Source organism: Calypte anna, chromosome 13 (assembly GCF_003957555.1).
Source record: "Calypte anna isolate BGI_N300 chromosome 13, bCalAnn1_v1.p, whole genome shotgun sequence".
In the NCBI taxonomy this organism is placed as follows: Eukaryota; Metazoa; Chordata; class Aves; order Apodiformes; family Trochilidae; genus Calypte; species Calypte anna.
In genome coordinates, this window is record NC_044259.1 from 10,832,234 (window position 1) to 10,850,220 (window position 17,987).

Consider the following 17,987-nt stretch of genomic DNA (forward strand, 5'->3'; position numbering starts at 1 on the left):
ACAAAGAGCTCTTTTCCTCTCCAAAAGCAGAGGAATGTGATATGAAGCTTTTGTAGGAGGCTGGAAATTAGAACCCATGAAAGCAGAGCAGAGGAGAGACTTTTTCTTTCGTTTTCCTCATCTATATTGAGCAGAGTATGGGAATAGAGCAAGCTGAATGCTCCTGAATGGATGATGTGCTGTGAAAGAGGTGGTACCATTTCACTTAATACTGGGCTTGCCTTATGTTTGGAACAATACCCCAAGTCAAGAGTATATACTAATTACTGATTTTTATCTTTTCTCTTGTTTTAGGGTATTATTGACTACATCTTCTACTCTAAACCTCAGCTAAACATACTTGGCATTCTTGGACCTTTGGATCATCATTGGTTAATAGAGAACAATATAAGTGGTTGTCCACATCCACTCATCCCTTCTGACCACTTCTCACTTTTTGCACAACTGGAGCTCTTGCTGCCTTTCCTGCCTCCTGTAAATGGAATCCATCTCCCTGGCAGGAGGTAGTCAAGTACATTTTAGAGGGCAACCTCAATCTAACTTGTACAATTGTAAAATCTGAATATAGAGGAGTGAGGTATGGCCAACAGGGATTTTTTTTTTCTTAATAATCTTAATCTTAAATCTAATTATTTGCTAAAGACATAGTAAAAGCCAGGTGCTATCAACAGACACAATTCTGAGCCCAATATACTTTGTATACTGTTTGACAGTGATTGGTGCATTTGCACCTTTCTTTAGTACGTTACAATTAACCTTCCTGTTTCTTTTCTCCAACCTGACATTTTCATGCCTTGAAATAGGGAATTGTTATACAGTGTATTCTCTTTGCACAGTTATCTGTAGCACTACTTTTTTGAGGCCAGTAGGAACATCCACAGAACATTATTCCGTACTTCACTCCCTCCTTTTTCAGACTTGTTTGTAAAATATAGAATTTGAATTTAGCCTTTATTGATTGTATATGAACAACAGAAAACCTGATTTATGAGATTTTGTACTTTAAAAAAAAAAAAAAGAAAAATCAGATTTGGAAAATGATTGTATTGTAAACTAAGGCTAAATTTTTATCTGTTTTCATGTGTTATAAAGGCCAGCTTGTAAAAGAGGTTGTCACAGGTTTTCTCTGCTAATGATTTGCACTGTTAGGGTTTCATTAGCCCTTTTGTACTACTTTTTATGTTCAATTGAGGACGTTGCTTTTAAAATCCAAACCTATAAAATCTTAGTATCATACAGAGATAGCTAAATACAGTCTGTTTCTGATTTAAAAAAAACATAAAAAAAAATGAGAAAAGCATCAAGTTCTCATAGAACAGATAAGCTAAGCAGTGAATATAAGTAGACCTGTATGGATTGAAAGTTATTGCTGATGTGTATACACTCAGATATTTTTTTCATCTCTTAACTTTTGAAGTAAAATTTAGAGATACTTGTGTACAGCTTCTCCATTCTGTTTTAAATACTTGTCCTATCTCCACTGTGCCTGCTTAAATTTGTTCTCAACTAGCACTGCCTGTGCATGCAGAGAGATCCTGTGCATCCTCTTTTATTTTTTTTAAATAATGTTAACACTTGTGAAAATTTTATGAAGATACTTTTGTATAAGCTGTGGCATCTTTTTCTTTCCTTTGTGAAGCATTGAATATCACACTATTTGAACATGTTCAGGTTATGGGTACACAGTTTCTAGCTTCTAATACCCATGCACTGCTTCTTTCAGTGTCATTGCACAGTGCTGTTTTTCCCACTCAAAATTACTATCATGTGAATTCTCTTCTGTTTAAGTGTGTTCCTCAGTTTCAGAAAGTATAATTCCTTGAAGAAAAAAAACCCCAACCTTACATTTTCTATTGATGAAGCAGTGTAAAGTAAACACATTTTCAGTACAGGTCCCAAAGACAATTCTTCAGATCATTTTTTTAAAGTGACCAAGTCTTATTTTAAAGTGTCAAGCAAGACTAAAGTTATAGTGTACCCTCAGTGCCATTTGTGTCATGAAGCCAAGTATATGACAGCTTACAAATTTAACTTGTCTATTTGTATCTGAAACAGGAGAATTTATCAGCTTCTTAAACTAAAACAATTTAATCGATGTAAAAACAACCAAAAAAAAAAGAGGTAGAGAGCTTGGTCTTAACAGCTTTTGTTTCAGCTGCGGGCAGGGAAGCAAAAGGACACTGAGCATTAAAAAAAACTTTCTAAATATTGTGAATTTTTTATATAGGAGAGTGGATTGGTAATAATGATTCAAAAATTTTAAATGAAAAGCACAGAAATGTGCTCAAACCGTTCTGTTTTAAGTTGAAAGTGAAAATTGCAAACAGCTCGGTTTTGTCAAATACACATTTTAAAATTTCAGTAGGAGAAATTTTGATCTTGAATCCTTGTCTGGGACCTGATCTCTTGGGGTTATTTTGTTTTGGGTTTAGTTGTGTAAACACCAAACATGTCCAGTTTATAATCAGTACATTGAAATGCTGGTAGTATTGCTGTAGTAGACTTAATGCGTAGTGTTATTTTTTTCTGTTTGGTTTTTTTGGGATTTTTTTGTAAAGTGTGAATAAAAGGTGTTTTACTCATGTTTCCTTAATGATGTCTTGGTAATGTACATCATGACAATTTCCAGTGATGATGAGCCAGTCTAGCTTGTCAAACTGAGCAAACTTTTATTTTTCTTTTCTGATTATCTGGATTGCATAGAGTCCAGAAAGCTTTACAGAAGGGGAAGGGAAGCACTTACTCATTTTGTATTTCTTAGAGGGGGATAATTTACTTTAATAGATGCTGGAGCTTGAGTGCACTTGTTAGATTCTAAAGGTTTGAGCTTTATCCACTGTGTTCTCCTGTATTTCTTAGTCTTAAAAACATTTGAATTTATGACAACGTGTTGAAATATGGCCCCTTGTGCTTTTGGAGACACAACTGTTCCTTCTTAGTCACCGTACAGTCTAAGGATCCATTAAAATAACTCTTTCCTCCAGCTTTTGTACTAGTCCTTTGGGTCCCAATTGAAAACCCTAGAACACATTGAAGACACTCCTTTGACTTCACTGGGTTTTACTGGACTGCAGCTATGACTGGGGGGGCTGAAGGAAGGAGAAATACTTTGAATATAGGGAAAGACCAGATGGTACCTAAACAGCTGAGCTAAACTTTGTCAAGCGATCTGTCAGAGAAAATACAGTCCTGTGTCAAACAAATCTAACTCAAAAGTCTCAGTTTCCAGCTATAACATAGAATAAGGCAATAAACCGTGTCTTCACAAAAATCAAAATGTTTGCTTCATAGTTTTCAACATTGAAATGGTTATTTGCAATATTTTTATTCGAGGTAGTTTTGGGTGTTGCCATAATGTACCTTCAGTGTTCTTGTTGTAAAAGCACATATAGCAAAAGTCACAGAGCACCCTTAGGGGTTGAAAGGGTTTATTTAGGTTAGACAAGGCTTTTTTTCTCACTCGAAGTACAGTCAGTCCTATCTTGTCTAGTTTTATTTACATTTACCAAGAATCCTGGGTGTCAAAATGTAAATTGAAATATACCTTTAACTGAAAGAATTGATTAGATTACAAGACTAATACCACAAGTTACTGCTTTTAACATAACACAAGTAGGGAAGGGAAGAGTATGTAAGTTGGTGCATGTTGTAATTATTTTGTCCTTTTAGCAGCTTTTTAAAAAAGAAAATGTAAATTTGGCTAAATTTGACAAAAGTTACTTTAAGAACATTGTGTATTTGCATCTTTGCTATAACTTTAGCAAGTAGCTCAATATTGTTTCAGTTTTGGGTTGGGTTTGCTTTTTGTGTTTTTCCGAGTAGACACAGAGTATGGTTTGCTCTCTCAGTGACACAAAGCCTGTATGAAAGACAAAATAATTATGCCACCATTGGGGAAAAAACCCAAAACTAATTAACACTGTAAAACTTTTAAAAAGTTCATTTAACCGCTTAAGTAGCAAGCCTTTTTCATCCAGCCAGACACAGTATTTTTTTAGTATGTTAACTGCTCTTCTTTTCTTTTGGTTGCATAAATCTGTAATACTTAAGTGTCTTGGTATGTTTAAGTAGTGTCTAAAATAGAATATCTTAGTCTTTATTCACAGTACTTCTGTATAATGTGTAATGCACTGGACTAACTCTTGTTTACCATTCATGTAACAAAAAACCAGCACATTATCTGCACTAAGCTCAAAGAATGTTGCATTTGTCTATAGGCAGCTCTTCAATAAGATAAATGGGAAACTGAATATGGTCTGATGGTAAACAAGGGCTTTTACTGTTCTCTTCAGTGGAACTTTCTTCTTGGTCAAATTTTAACTAGTTAGTATTATATTTATATACAGGGTCTTCTTTTTCTTTACCAATGTATTTTCCTACTCATAGCTGACCAATAAATCCAATATCTGTTTCAAACGTTCTTGAAGTCTAATTCATATTTTAACTTCATTCCTACTTGGATCTCAGCCCCACGTCCTCCAGTATGTTGGCACTTTGCTTTCAAGAAGTTACCTAGCTCAGTGTTTCTGTGAATACCACATGCCCTGGAGTGTTCAGCTTGTTTGTGTTTTTTCAATTTGCTGTCTTAAAGCAGATATAAGTGCCCAGCAGAGTAATAAATCCCATAATTTATGGGAATTTTAGTTCCCATCATCACATTTTCAGTCTTGCCACTAGATGGTGTGTGCAACACAGCCTTGGTCTGCACTGAGAGCCACAGGGAAGAGAGGCTGCAGAGTGCCATCCACAAAGCAGGGCTTGTAGAATGATTTTTTAAAGAGTATTAGTGGGAATCTAGGCTGAAGAATGAACCATTTCCAGTAGATGCAGTTGTCTTGGTATCATCCATGCCAATTAAGTTCTGGCTTGATAAATCCAACTGTCATGGTGGGAATAAAAATGACCTATTTTTTATGGCAAAATCATTTTATAGAGCTTTTTCCTGCTGTGTTTAATCTATGCAGTGTTGTTTTAAGATGAGTTACAGTTGTGTCATAGTTCTAAACTGGAGTTTTTGAGCTCCTAAGGAATATCTGCTAACCTGGCATGTAGGTTTTAGGCTATCTCTCTGTAGCAAAACTGCCAAAATTAATGGAGAGCCTGGATTCCTGTCCAGAGTGTGTCTATGGATACAAGCATCTCTCAGTCAAAGGATTGATCTGAGGTTGTGTCTGGTGGTCCTAAGCCATGTAAGAGAAAATGTCTTTCTTCAACTTGCAGTAAAATAACTGCAGCATTATATGATGGGATGCAAAACCACTCAGGCCAGAATCCCAGTTACACTGGTCCATCATGCCCTGTGTCCACAGGCTCCTCAGTGACAGCACAAAGCTGGGTTTGTGCCTGAGCTGATGGGAATGTCCCAAATGAGTGCAAGTGATTGTGTGGCATTTCTTTTCTACTGACCTGGGTAGAACAGAGGAGCCTTAAAGCATCTGGAATTGAGCTGGGAGAGAGAGAGAGGAAGAGAGAGGGAAGGAAGAGAAACAGAAGAAAGTGGAAACAACAAGAATACACAAGGTACGTGGAGCAACCTTTGGGAGAAGCTGGACTTCATTAAAGGTGAGTGATCTGGTTACTTTCTTGCCTTTCATCTTCTCCTCCTAACCCAGAGCCACTACTTGATCTCTGAATGTTCACTAACTCTGCATGGAAAGCAGTAAATAAGCCATAGGGACCTCTGGGGCATCTTCTCTTACTCCAAAATAAGCCTGGTGTTCTCACAGGCTGTCTGTTTGGATAAGGATTGTTGTGGTTAAATCTACTCAGTGTGTCAGTGGACAGTATCCATCTCTTAAAAATGCCTGATGTTTGTTACAAAAACATAATATACTACAGAAAGAAAACCCAGATATACACTCCTGCTGGCTTTTAATGACCCACAAAGATTTAAGCTTCAGCTAATTGTTCAGAGCACAGTATTTTTTTCCTAGTTAGTTTAGTTTTTCTAGTTCAGGGCACACACTGCTCTCTTTGGGTGCCAATAGTTAATGAATAAGCTGGCTGATGGTATTGATTGCTCTTCAGGGGCTGGACTTACTGATTTTCAAAAAACAACATAGCAGCTACTAGTCTGGTTTTTGGCCAGGAGAGCTCTGACCTGTGATACCCAGACCTGAACCCAGCAATGCTCTGGTTTTGCTGACCCTGGCATCATAGATTGGATGGAGGGAACTCTAGAGATGCACAAGGATTTCTTTTCACCACCTTCTCCCTTCCCACCTCTCCCAGCTCAAGCAGTGGGAGAGGGGAGTGTTGGGAATTGTGTGTGCCCAGCAATGTGGGATCCCCGAGGACATGACTGCTGCTTCTAACACCTCAGTTGTCTGATGAGGTTGGGACCTTTTCTTGTTTGGCTCTTCTCTGCACTTTGCTGGGCTCTATGGGGACATGAGCCAGGCTGCAGTGACACCAGGGTGCTACAGTCAGGGTGGTTGTGTGTTGAGATGCTGGGAACCCAGTTCTTGGTGTCATGGGACACCACCTGCCATCTGGGGAGGAGCAGCTGCTAATATCTCATTTATGAGTTGTAGGCTACTGCACAAAGGAACTGGATAGAAATACAGATCTGTCTTGGTTAACACCCTAGAAGATGGAGGTTTCTTTGTCTTGGAGCAGTTGTGAGTTTTCCAGTCAATAAAAGCAATTATATTCAGTTAGAAGTCTAAGTGCATTGCCCAGAGAGAAAGGAGCTAGCCAAATATGCTTATCTTCCCAACTGCATATTGATTTTCAGATTCTCCACATGAGTTTATGAATTTTTATTCCTTTGCAATGTTTTAAGATGAACTGTAAAACAGCTGAAGGCTTAGATTTCCTTAGCTGCTCTCTGAGAGGCTGTACCTCTGTGTTAGTGTGGGCTATCCCTGCAAGCACTTGTATTTATTAAACTAGAAGAATTTCTGGTTTAAGTTTAGGTAATATACTGATGGAAGTCCTGGGATTATTCTTGGTAGTATTTTCTCTCGGAGGTGGAATCCCTCATCCAGGGGCCAGTGAGGGAGGAAGGAGATCACAAAAAGGTAGAAATTTGTGGCTTGGCCCAAGACAGTCAACAGGAAATTTTCCATTAACTCCACCAGGCTTTCACTGGGAAAAAATGAAATTCCAGGAGTACCAAAAATGAATTTACCAGATGTGTGTGTAGAACAATCTCCCCTGAGATCTGCCCTAATCCCCCAAACCACTGCAGGCAAGAGGCAAGTGTCTGACCTGCAGCACCAAGCATGGGAACTCACATTCTGCTGAACTGGGTTCACGTTTCTGAGTCCAGTCCTGAGCCTCAGGTATGGCTGTACAATTTAATTAAGCTTTCACATCATACAATGTGAAAACTGCTGTTTCATCTGGTTATATCACCTCCCAGCAGGATGAGCCACATGCTGTCAGTCTGTCCAGGGAGTTGGATCACTCCTCTGTCCCCAGCAGGAGAAATGCCTTTGGTGCAGTGCTTGGTTTTCGAAATGATTTTAAAAATACTCCAAGATTCTGACTGCAGTGGCTCCTTAAATATGTCTGCAAAGGCCCTGATCCATAAAGATACAGTTGGTGCTGTCTGTTGAAGTACAATGGAGCTGAGATAACTTGGGAGTTAGTGTGGGTCAGGATGAGAGAGCTTGGAACAGGAAAATCTTACAGTCCTACTGCTTTAATATGGTCCAAACAAGAAACACTTACCAAAGAAAAAAAAAGAAAGTGTGACAAACTGCCATGTAAATGCTGCCCTTGATACTGTTAATGAGAAAGGAGAGAATTCTAATAAATGCTAATTAGAGAGTTCTGTCTGATAGCTGGGTCCTTATGGCCCCACCGTGTCTCAGTCTGACAAAGCTGGGACAGATTGGATGAAGTGTTGCTGTGCCTGGAAGAGCAGGAAAATAGAAAACACAATTTTGCAAAACAGTTTGAAGTTCATTTTGAAATGAAATTGCTAGAATTGATCAAACAGCATGGGATGCTACAGAACTTGGTAGGGAGGTCTGGGGAGGGTTTGGTTCCTTGGCAATTTTGGCAGCAGCTGTTACTGCACCAATTTTCAAATACCAAAATTCCAAAGGAAACAGACATCCCAATTTTCTGCCAGGCCTAATGGGATGCTATTTAAATGCTGACCTGTTTTTCTTTCTATCCCATATCATTTGTACTGATCCATAGGAATAAAGTTTTGTATTTGGGCACAGGGTCCAAAGATTTTCACTGCAGGACTGAGATTACCAGGTAATTTTCTTCTGCTAGCATTAGCTTTAGAAAGACATTTATCTCAGAATCCTTTGGTTGAAGACAGTGAAGTTTAATCAAGTGAACTGGTGAGGTTGGAGTAGGTTTGACTGTCCTTGCCATCACACACAGTGCTCCATGCCCTCTGGCACATTGTGCCAAGAGTATTTTCACCATGTCAGAAAAATGTGCAAAGACTATAGTTTTTTGTCATCATCTTTCTAATGAAAAAGACAATTTTGGAAAAGATGCCATGGAGCAGCTGGTGTGTATTTGTTCACCTGAAGAGTGAAGTCCAACGTTTCACTGGGGTTTTTGCTTTGCTGACCTTTCAATAGTAGAAACCATTGCCCCCTGACACTTCCTTGCCACGCTGCTGGTGTTGGCTTTTGGATTCAGCTGTTACCCACATCATATTCTACTTGATGCTGTTGTGTAGTTCAACAATTAGTTTGGTTAATTATGCTTAGAAAAAGGTTTCAGGGTGGAGACCCAACAGCTCATCTGAAGCTGGTTTATTGTGGAGCTCATTAATTTCTTGAAAATGATTTGATCTGAAGCAGAGAGGCAGCAGAGAAGTCAAAGCTTCCATTTCCTACCTTTAAAATTACAAGGAGAGGGTTTCACCACATTCTGCAGCGTGGATCAGTCACCATGGGGCTCTCGGGGACCTCCTCAAGCAGGCAATGTTTTATTGTTCCAAGGAAAGAGAAGACACTTTGTATTAGATTCTTCTATTTCCTTGTTGCTATAAAAAGATTGGGCAGGGGAGGTGGGAAGGAATGTGTTTTAAATCCAGCTGGTACCAGCTCAGCCCTTCAGGGAAGCACAATGCTTAATTTCTCTTGTATTTCTTTGACCCAGTTAGCATTGCACAAGTGTTCCTGATCACAGGACTTCTAATCCTCTCTTGAATCCTGCTAAATTTTATCTTGTTGACATCCTGCAGAGATTAATTCCAGGAGCTGACCCTGCACAGCAAGGAGCCCTGATGCTTTCTCTCTGCATTGTCTCCTTTTCATTTTCCATCCACATCCCCTCACTCCAACAGCCTGGTCTGAAGCTAAGCCTGGGCACTCAAGATGTGGTATCTGCCTTTTCCAAAAGGCCACAAGTCAGTTCCACCCAGTGAAGGGAAGATATCAAATTTGCAGCCCAGCACCTCTGGTATAAACCAGAAGCCATTTTCTCTCGTATATACATGTGACCAAGGGAAAAATAACAAAGGATTCAGCAAAACTCAGCTGACTTGTAGGTGTCATCTTCCACCATCAGCTGAGATGTGGCAGTCTCCCTTCTGTCTGCTTCTGCTTTCACCTTGCATGGCCACCTCACTCTGTGGGACAGAGATTGCTGATCACAGGGGAAAAGTTCCTGTAAGTTGTGTGAAGTGCAGCAGATAAAACACTGTGGTTAACACCCAGTTGTTGCTAAGATCACAGCAGGCTGAAGGGCTTTCAGCAAGATTAATTTAAAAGCAAAGACAAGAAAACACTTGACAAAATACACACAAATAAATAAATGAATAATCTGCTTCCTTCATCAGCTGCTCTTGGAAATCAGTGCTTCGAATGCTGCAGAAAAATATTCCCTCTACCAGCCCATTCCAAAGCACTTAGGGGCTCCCTTTGATTTTAAATGGCATTTGGTCAAACATTATGTAGCAACTAGATGGTATTCCAAAAATGCCCAGCTTTTTTCTACAGCTCCTCCCAAGAGTCCTTGGAAGTGTTGCCTCCAGGAGCATTAATTCCAGGAAAGCTGTGATTGCCAGGGACATTATTTCTCTATTTACACAGTTTGGATTTTTCATCAGTGCTGGCTCATGCCAGGCAAATTATACTTGAGAATCCCAGAGCATGAGAAAAGGCCATGAGCCCATGATGTGGCTCTTCAGAGGTCATCACTGGTGTCAACTGTGACCCACAGAAGTGATGCCATCCACAAAAACACCCATGGGCTCTGGTGAGCAGGGCAGAGAGCTGGGCTTGAGTGATCTGACTCTTCAAAGAGAAGCAGAAAAGCTTTCAGCCATGATTTTGGATCTCCCTTCTGTCCACAGTTACAGCTGCAAAAACAAAGCACTTTCCCATTAATCACCTTGCTGATCAGACATACAAGGGTTGCATTGAAAGCAAAGGGATTCCTGCTTAGTCACTCCCCGCAGTTTAGCTTCATTCTGCACTGTTTATCATTGCTCTCCACCTAGGAGGGCTCAATGTTAATTAAAAAATGTCCTTAATGAATGATCCAATTGCAGGCACTTCAGGGCATGAGGAAATCCTGATGCACAAAGCCTCTGCTTTTAGTGGAGGGACCCTGTGTTCTGCTTTGGGTCTGACCCCCTTAAATTACACACCATGTTTTCTCTTGGAGCTTTAAGAGTTAGATTTTTTTCTTAAAAAAAAAAGTGGCTGCCTTTATCCTAACTTCAGAGTTCACATTTAAAGATCTTTTTTTATCAATTGCTTTTGCTGACCTCCCTCTTGGACCTCCTTGCACCTGCCTGTTCTTGTGCGGCCCTTAAATCTGCTCCAACTTGTTTCTGGTCATTATGTTTCCTCCCTGAGACCCATTTTTTACTTATCCCAGTCTGTAATCACATTGCACTGGCTTATATTTAATTTTCTGATCAACATTTGTCTCCCTGGCTGTCCATCCTGGCACAGAGAAGCCTCTTCTGGGGTGGACAAGTCTCTGTGTGCTGTAGCTGTTGGAAGAGTTTCTGAGCTGCTTTGGGTTTTACAGGTTTGGTTGCAGCCTTGCTATATTGCTTTGAGCTGATAAATATCTTTGTCATTTTAAATGCAAGCATTTGAGGAAAGGGTGGGACAAGTTTCTTTCTCCTTGGCCATCTCTGGTTTGTAAATTCTGTTTGTGATTTTCTGTGTCCAAATGCATTTACTCTTTGCAGCAGTAATAAGCTGCATGACCATGCAAGCAAAATTGCACATTAGCCCATGGACTGCTTGTGAAGGCTGAGACTGAATGTGCCAGTGGGATTTGGATACCAATTCCCCACTCAAATTAATCCAAATCCCTTTAGCAGTTCTGATGATTTCACTAAATGAGGTTTTTCTGCCAGTGACTTCAAATGCAGAAGCTACCATGAGATTGGCCATGGAAGCAGCGTGGCTTTTCTCTCCCTCCATGACCTAAAATCCTAGATAAGGTTTTCTTTTTTGTCTAGGAGCATTCTGAACAGGGTGTGACTTCTGCAGGCTGGTGATTCATCAGCATCTCTTTTACATGGAGGAAAAGAGGGGGAGCTTTTCCTGGTGGCCCCAGGAGTTAGGTTTGTGGGGCAGTGTCTTGAGGAGAACCTCAATTTTCCCTAAAGAAAAAATATACTCCAGGAATAACCAATCTCCTCTAAAGCTTCATGCCTCCAAGCCTTGCTGCACTAACCTGAACCACCAACTGCTCAGTGGGCACACAGGAGCCTCCTGCTGAGCAGACCCAGAGCTGATTCCATCTTTATCAACGTCCCCAGGAATCAAGGTGTTGACTCAGGGAATCAGCATCCCCAAGGAGTGAGGTGGGAAAGGCCATTCCATGCCTCAGCCACAGGGATGAGGATTTTACCTACAGCTACAGGATCCTGCTGGTGCACAGGACCAATTGCCTGGGTCCTAGAAATGGAAGGCCTGACCCTGACAAATCTTAAAAAGCTTTGCAAGGCATTGAATGTGTGGAGAAAGGGCCCAGGCTCTGTCAGTGACCTGCTGGGGTGAGAGGCTGTTTGGGTGGCAAGTCATAAGTTCATGTGCTATGGATCATCCCTGCACTGAAAATTGTCACCCATGGTTCTGCAGTAATGGAAACAGCAGCTTGATTTAATTATTTTATTTGTTTTCTTTGTCAAAAGCAGGGACACATGCAGTTGGCACAAGACTTGCTAGGCATCAGTGTCATAAATATTCACATGGAGAAAAAATGTCATTAGGGCAATGAGGACAAGCATCACCTAAAGCCCAGTGTTCACCTGAGAAGGAAGGGAAGGATGTGGTGGAGGCAGGGCAGGCTGGCACATTCTGTGATGCAGCTCTCCATCAGCTCTAATCGAGGCTGGAGCAGCTTTCACTTTTGTTCTTCCTCTGTGGTTACTTCAGAAACAGCAAGGAGAAGCAGTTCAGCTCCTTAGTGCTGATGTGTTTCAACAGGAGAAAAAATATTTGAGGTAAGAGATGAGAAACTTGAGAAGGAGAAGCTCAAATATGCTCAGCTTTTGATCCTCGAGTGTATTTACACTCATGTTGGGACTGAGCAGAGGTTGCTTTCTGATTCAGTCTGTTCAAGGGTGGTTTAGAAATTGCTTGTGAGCATTTTCCTAATTACAGCTTTCCATTGGTGTTTCCTGTCTTAGCTGAAGCTGAACCAACAGTCTGGTCTGCTCTCTTCTGTGCCAAAAGTTTTATTCCTAGTAGTAACAAGAGTTTCATGTGTTTTGTGCTGGATGGCTGTAACATGCACGTGCGGGGTTTTGTTTCTTCATGTTTCAGTTTCCTAGCACCAAGAAAAAACTGTCAGCAGGTGAGAACACAGAAGCACAGGTATGAACAGAAACCCAGAAATGATTATTTCCCACTCAGATAAATACCAGCCTGGTGTGTAGGTTTTTCATCTGGCATCACAGGTTGTTCCAGCTCCAGACCAGGCACAGCTCTGCCCACCCAGGCTCCTGGCTCTCCTCCTGCCACAGGAGCAAAGGTAACAGCATAGTGCCAGGGTAAGCAAGAAGAAAATCCCCACCCAGAGGATCTGCACTAGTCTCCAGGTTGCCCTCTAGCAAATCCTCATGAAAGACTTCTTATGATTTAAAAAAATATTTCTTGCTCCTGCTGCACTCACAGATGACCTCTCCAGGGGAGTCCTGGTGTTGGCACTGTGAGTGTCCTGGTAAATGTGTCTGTCAGGGAGCACATTTTGTACTGTCCAAGCATCCATCAAAATGTTCCTTTCTGTACCCAGGTGTGAGCAGCATCTGCCTGCTTGGCATTTGCTGGACACCACCAGTGCTTTGCAGTTCCTGCAGATCTCTCCTGCTCCTGAGCAGATGGGGTTTGTACTCTCCAGGTTTTTTGTCTATGCTCAGGGCTGTCCTAGGCAGTCCATGGGGGCAGTTGCTCTATGAACTCTTCCCTTTCTAAAATGAGGACTCATTGCTGTTTCCATAGTGGGAGAGGCTCTGAATTTTCCCTTTGCCCACTAATGAGAGAGATGATGGGTCACAAAGGTTTGCCTGAGTTGCATGCACATCCAAGCCATGTGTTTTGTGTAAGGGCTCCAAGGAGAGCTTGTAGGGCACAGGGTGATTGTATCTTGTGAATAGGATTATTCTGAGCAGCTACTTCTTCACACTTCAGCAATGGCTGGGAGCAAACAAGCTTTTATTTTTGCTTCTTTCCAGATAGATCTGTGCTCTGAAATCCAGTTATGGATCATGGATTTTTTAGCTGCCTGGGAGCACTGGGAGGAATTCTGCTTAGTGAGGACATCACCCATTACATTTTGGTCATGGTGAGAATTTTGTTTCCCTTCTTTTTCATCAGGTCCTGCTGCATTGAACAAACAACTCTGGCTCCTTCCAGAGCAGTGCAGGGCTGGGCTTCCCAGCACCTTCCCTCTGGATGGGCACAGTGCTGGCTCTGCAATGGTCAGGAGCACGGGGCTGGATTCTTTCTGACCATGGGAACTCCCTAAAACTTCTTCCTTATCTCTTCTAAGATACTTGAGCTCTGAGCAGACTGCTTCTTTCTGCAGTGGTCTTGGGGAGGGAAGCCTTGGAAAACTGAACACTGGTGGCAAATTGGGTTTCCCCGTGGCTTTTTCATTTGTGGCTGGGTGCTGAAGTTCAGTGTTAGAGGAGGAAGAGCTGCACTGAGATGAACCTGTGCTGGAGCTTTTACTGTGCAAAGAAGCCTTGGAGGAACAGAGCTTTCCTGTGCAGGCATAGATCTGGGCCAGGGGATCATCTCTGGACCAGAAGTCATCTTCTGCAGGCATCACTTTTCCCATGGGCACCACATTTGAGATGAAATTGGTCAATTTACATTTTGACTTCTCCTGCTGTTTTCCCCCAAGGGATGAAGACCACAACAAACCTTCAGGGGTCTTCAAGCTCTTTCTGCCCTGAACCCTATGGCTGCTTTCAGGAAGGCCAGGGAAGGTGGGTCTGGCAAGGTGGCAAATGGATTGGATGTAATCATCACTGGAATGCAGGTCTGGGCTGGCTGCAGTGCTTCCTGTGGGCTTTGGGTTGCTGGTGGGATCTTCCAGAACTTCCTCGTAGGTTTCACGTATGGTTGGGAGAGGCTTTGAGAGGCTCAGTCTTACCCGGGGTGCCATGGCTGCAAAGAACAGACCAGATGTGATCAGCATGTGAAAGGCAGGGAAAGAAATTCTGGGCTTGTCTCTGTGAAGTCCATGCTACCTGAGCCACCTCCTGCTTTCTTAAGCTGTATTTTTTCAAATTTGCTGACAGTAATTTTATATTCCTGGCTTCATGAGGAGCCCTTGTGTACAAAAGAAGACAAGTGATTAAATGCAGCAAAAAATAACAGGTTCATTAAGGAAATCAGCTTCTTTCTGAAGCAAGGTGAGGGGGGTGGTGGCTGAGCAGTGGGTGCAGGTGCAGCAAGGGACAAACTGCTCCAAAATATTCTCTTTACTTAACACTCTGCTGGGCTGTTCACTGCAGCAGGACTCTGACTTTTGGACTTGTGTCCAAACTGGCAAGAGCTGATATCAACAGGAAAGGAGCTGATCTACCCCATGGGAAGCAGCACATAAATACAGTGACTTTACAGCTGAACTCTTCTAGAAATTGTGGGTGGTAATGTGCAAACATGCATTTTTCTCTCAGTGGTTTTTAGGTGTAGTTATGGAGTGGCAGGTCCTTCCCCAAATGCTTATGTAGAGCCAAAAGGATTTATCTCCTGTCCTTTATATTCAAATAGGTATCCTCAACTCTTTTAATGATGGATTTCCATCAGACTGCTCCCACTAGTCAGATAAGACTTTTTGAAAAATATTTCATGTTGCAGTGTTTGCTGACTGTACTGATATTTTTTTTCAAAATACTCTTCTCTGTACTTTGTGTATCTAATCTTCTGGCAGAAATTACCACATAGCCCAGATCCTTTTTTTTTTTTTTTTTTTTTTTTTGTACAATCTTCCCCTCCCCAGTGGAGTTTGTATGTGAATAATCTGCCGACACAGTCTGGCTTTGTTGTGTGATTAAACACAAAAGTGCTTTGCCAGCTATTTTTAAGTCTTGCTTGTCATTGCTGGAAACAAATCTGGTTTAGTTGCACCTCTCTGAAGCTCTGGATCAGGTATGGAGAGCAATGCCCAGGGCAGAGCTTGAGGCGTGTCCATCCCTCCCCCAGCTGATGCTGGTTTTTACTGGTTCTTATCTCAGGTAAAGTCAGCCACGCTGGGATTTGCTGAACTGAGAGCAGCAGATCTTTGTTTTAAACCTTATGGATTTTTCATTTCCTTAGGCTGCCTGCTCCTTTCTTCTCGTCCCTTTATGCGTTAAAAAGGTGGCTCATTCCCCTGCCTTATCCCCCATCCCTCAGCAGTGTCAGGACAGGGGCCTCCTCTGACCCTGTGTCACAGGGCAGGCAGATGCTTCAGAGAACCAGCACAGGGCACCTCATTTTATCTTAAAATAGTGCTAATCATTAACTAAGTCCTGTCAGCGTGCCCTTCCTCCAGGAGGAAATTAAATTACCTATTTACTGTAAAACTCTTCCGATGGGGTGGATCAGTTCCGACCCAGATGTGATCCCCTTCACCCAGGGGCACATCACTGGCATGGCCAGTGTGCCGAGGTCACCTTCTCACTGTCACCCACCTTCTCACTGTCACCCACCATCCCACCAGCACCCACAACCCCACCAGCACCCACCATCCCATGCTGCCAGCACCCAGCAGCCCCCAGACAACACAAAGCCCCCTTCCTTCCCAGCCACACCAGGAGCATCCCCAGCTGCATTTGTCCTGGGGATTTGTCCTGGGGATTTGTCCTGGGTCCTTCCCAGCAATTCTGGGCACACAGCCCTCACTCAGACCCCAGCTTTTGGGACTCCCTGCCCTTACCTCTGCTGCTGCCCAGCGCTGGCTCGGGTGGATCTCAGCTCCTGCAGCTCTCCCTGTCTCTGCCTCCCTGTTCTGGGTACAGAGTGGATGTTGTCTTAGCACCAGGCTCCTGCCTCCCGTCAGCTGATCTCGCTGCCTGTTTTGTTGCTGTTGCTAAATATATCCCTCTGGCTGCCTGCCCTGCCCCAGAGCCCGCATCTCACAGCCTCTCTGTAGCACTGGGACAGCGCACGGGTACCCGGACCCGGGGATGCTCAACAACAACAACAACAACAGCAATCCCTGCTCCTCCCTCCATTGCCTGGTTACATTTGGTTACATTTTCCCGTGTGGAACGCGAGTGCCGTGGGGTGGTCGTGCTGCAGGAGGGGCTGAGCTGGGGTGTGTGTGTGTGTGTGTGTGAAAAGCCCTAGTGCCATCGTATTGCATTGATGAATGGCAAATCCTTAGATTATTTTTTTTCCAGCTGCTTTTGCTCTTTCTCTGCCTTATTTCATGAGCAACTTCATGCCACACCGCCAGGTTTGCCCGAGAGAGCAGGGAGTGCTTGCAGCATCCTTACCTGCTCTCCTCCTTCCCCTCTCCCTGATGTGTCCACTGTGGAGGCACTGCAGACACCTTGGATCCCTCCCACCCCCCAGATCTCTGTTCCTCTGATCCCCTCTCCCCACTGCCCCCAGCATCATCCCAGTTGGTGTCTGGGCGAGCAGAACTGCACCAGGGCAGCCCCGCACACGGCTCTGCCTCCTCTGACCTTGTGGGGCTCTGGGCAGGGAGGATTTGCCTTTGTCTTCTGCCTGATTAACGTGCTGCCAACTGATTGCAGCTCCAGGAGAACTCCTGTATCCCTCTGATAGCCTCTGCTGCAGCATCACCTTGGGTGGGGAGGAGAACATTTCGCAGCTGCATCTTCCTGCTGCTGTTATTTCCCCAGTGCTGTCCTTGGAAGGAGCTTTGAAAGCTCTGTTTCTGAACCTTGCTGCTGATCACACCACCTGCCCTGAGCCTCTGGGAGGGATGGAGAGAACAGCAAAGATCAAAAATCCCTGCTTTAGTGTTACTGCAGATCACCTCAGTGTTACCAGAGCTCAGGCTGGAACCGGCTTTGGCTGCTGATTCCGTCGCCCAAGCCCACACCCATCATCCAGGTTCTTTCTTTATCTCCAGTGGAAAGTAATAAACAGCTCAAAAGTCTTCTGTATCCCCTCAGGGTATGGTTCAAAGCAGAAATTATTTGCTTTCTGGAGCTGTCATTTAGTATTTAAATAGAAAAGGTGTGCAAGGTTGAGCTGTTTGTCTGAACTTCTGATGCCAAACAGCTGAAGTTAGCTGGAATGACCCCTCAGCCTTCATGCATTAAGTTTGCTAATAACAGTGATTAGCTGAGTTCGTGCAGGAGTAAGAACCAACTGCTTAAATTTGTCTCTCTTGCTTGCAGGCACCATAATTACCATCTAATAGAAAAAAAAAAACCCTCAGACTTCAGCTACTCTAAGCAGCTTTGGTATAAAGCTTGTGGAGACCACTTCATGAGGAAAATCACTGATCTAGCAAAAAAAAAAAAATCCCCATGTGCAGATGTGCATAGACACATTGTCTTTATATAAATCTCTGAAACCACTCCCTTCCCCTGGAAAGTCCCTTCTCCTGGCTGGAAATGTCTC

The 17,987-nt window shown here is 42.9% G+C and overlaps 2 protein-coding genes across 3 annotated transcripts in view; one reads left to right on the forward strand and one right to left on the reverse strand.

Moving 5' to 3' along the window:
• CNOT6 (CCR4-NOT transcription complex subunit 6) overlaps window positions 1-4,416 on the forward strand; it is a 30,508-nt gene extending 26,092 nt beyond the window's left edge. For both annotated transcript variants that reach the window (XM_030458935.1, XM_030458936.1), the window contains exon 12: window positions 295-4,416. In XM_030458935.1, the coding sequence (XP_030314795.1) occupies window positions 295-507 (213 nt within the window). In that variant the 3' untranslated portion in view covers window positions 508-4,416. The remainder of the gene's footprint in view (window positions 1-294) is intronic.
• Window positions 4,417-12,082: 7,666 nt separating this feature from the next.
• LOC115599049 lies at window positions 12,083-16,403 on the reverse strand. Its single transcript, XM_030458937.1, has 2 exons — window positions 16,324-16,403; window positions 12,083-14,567 (listed from the first exon to the last, which is right to left on the reverse strand). The coding sequence occupies exon 2, from the start codon at window positions 14,563-14,565 to the stop codon at window positions 13,573-13,575; it is 993 nt and encodes a 330-aa protein (XP_030314797.1). The 5' UTR covers window positions 14,566-14,567; window positions 16,324-16,403; the 3' UTR covers window positions 12,083-13,572.
• Between the last annotated feature and the right edge of the window lie 1,584 nt (window positions 16,404-17,987).

Excerpts from the sequence above, each read along its gene's own strand:
- LOC115599049 (XM_030458937.1), bottom strand. The coding sequence starts at position 14,565 with ATGGCACCCCGGGTAAGACTGAGCCTCTCAAAGCCTCTCCCAACCATA.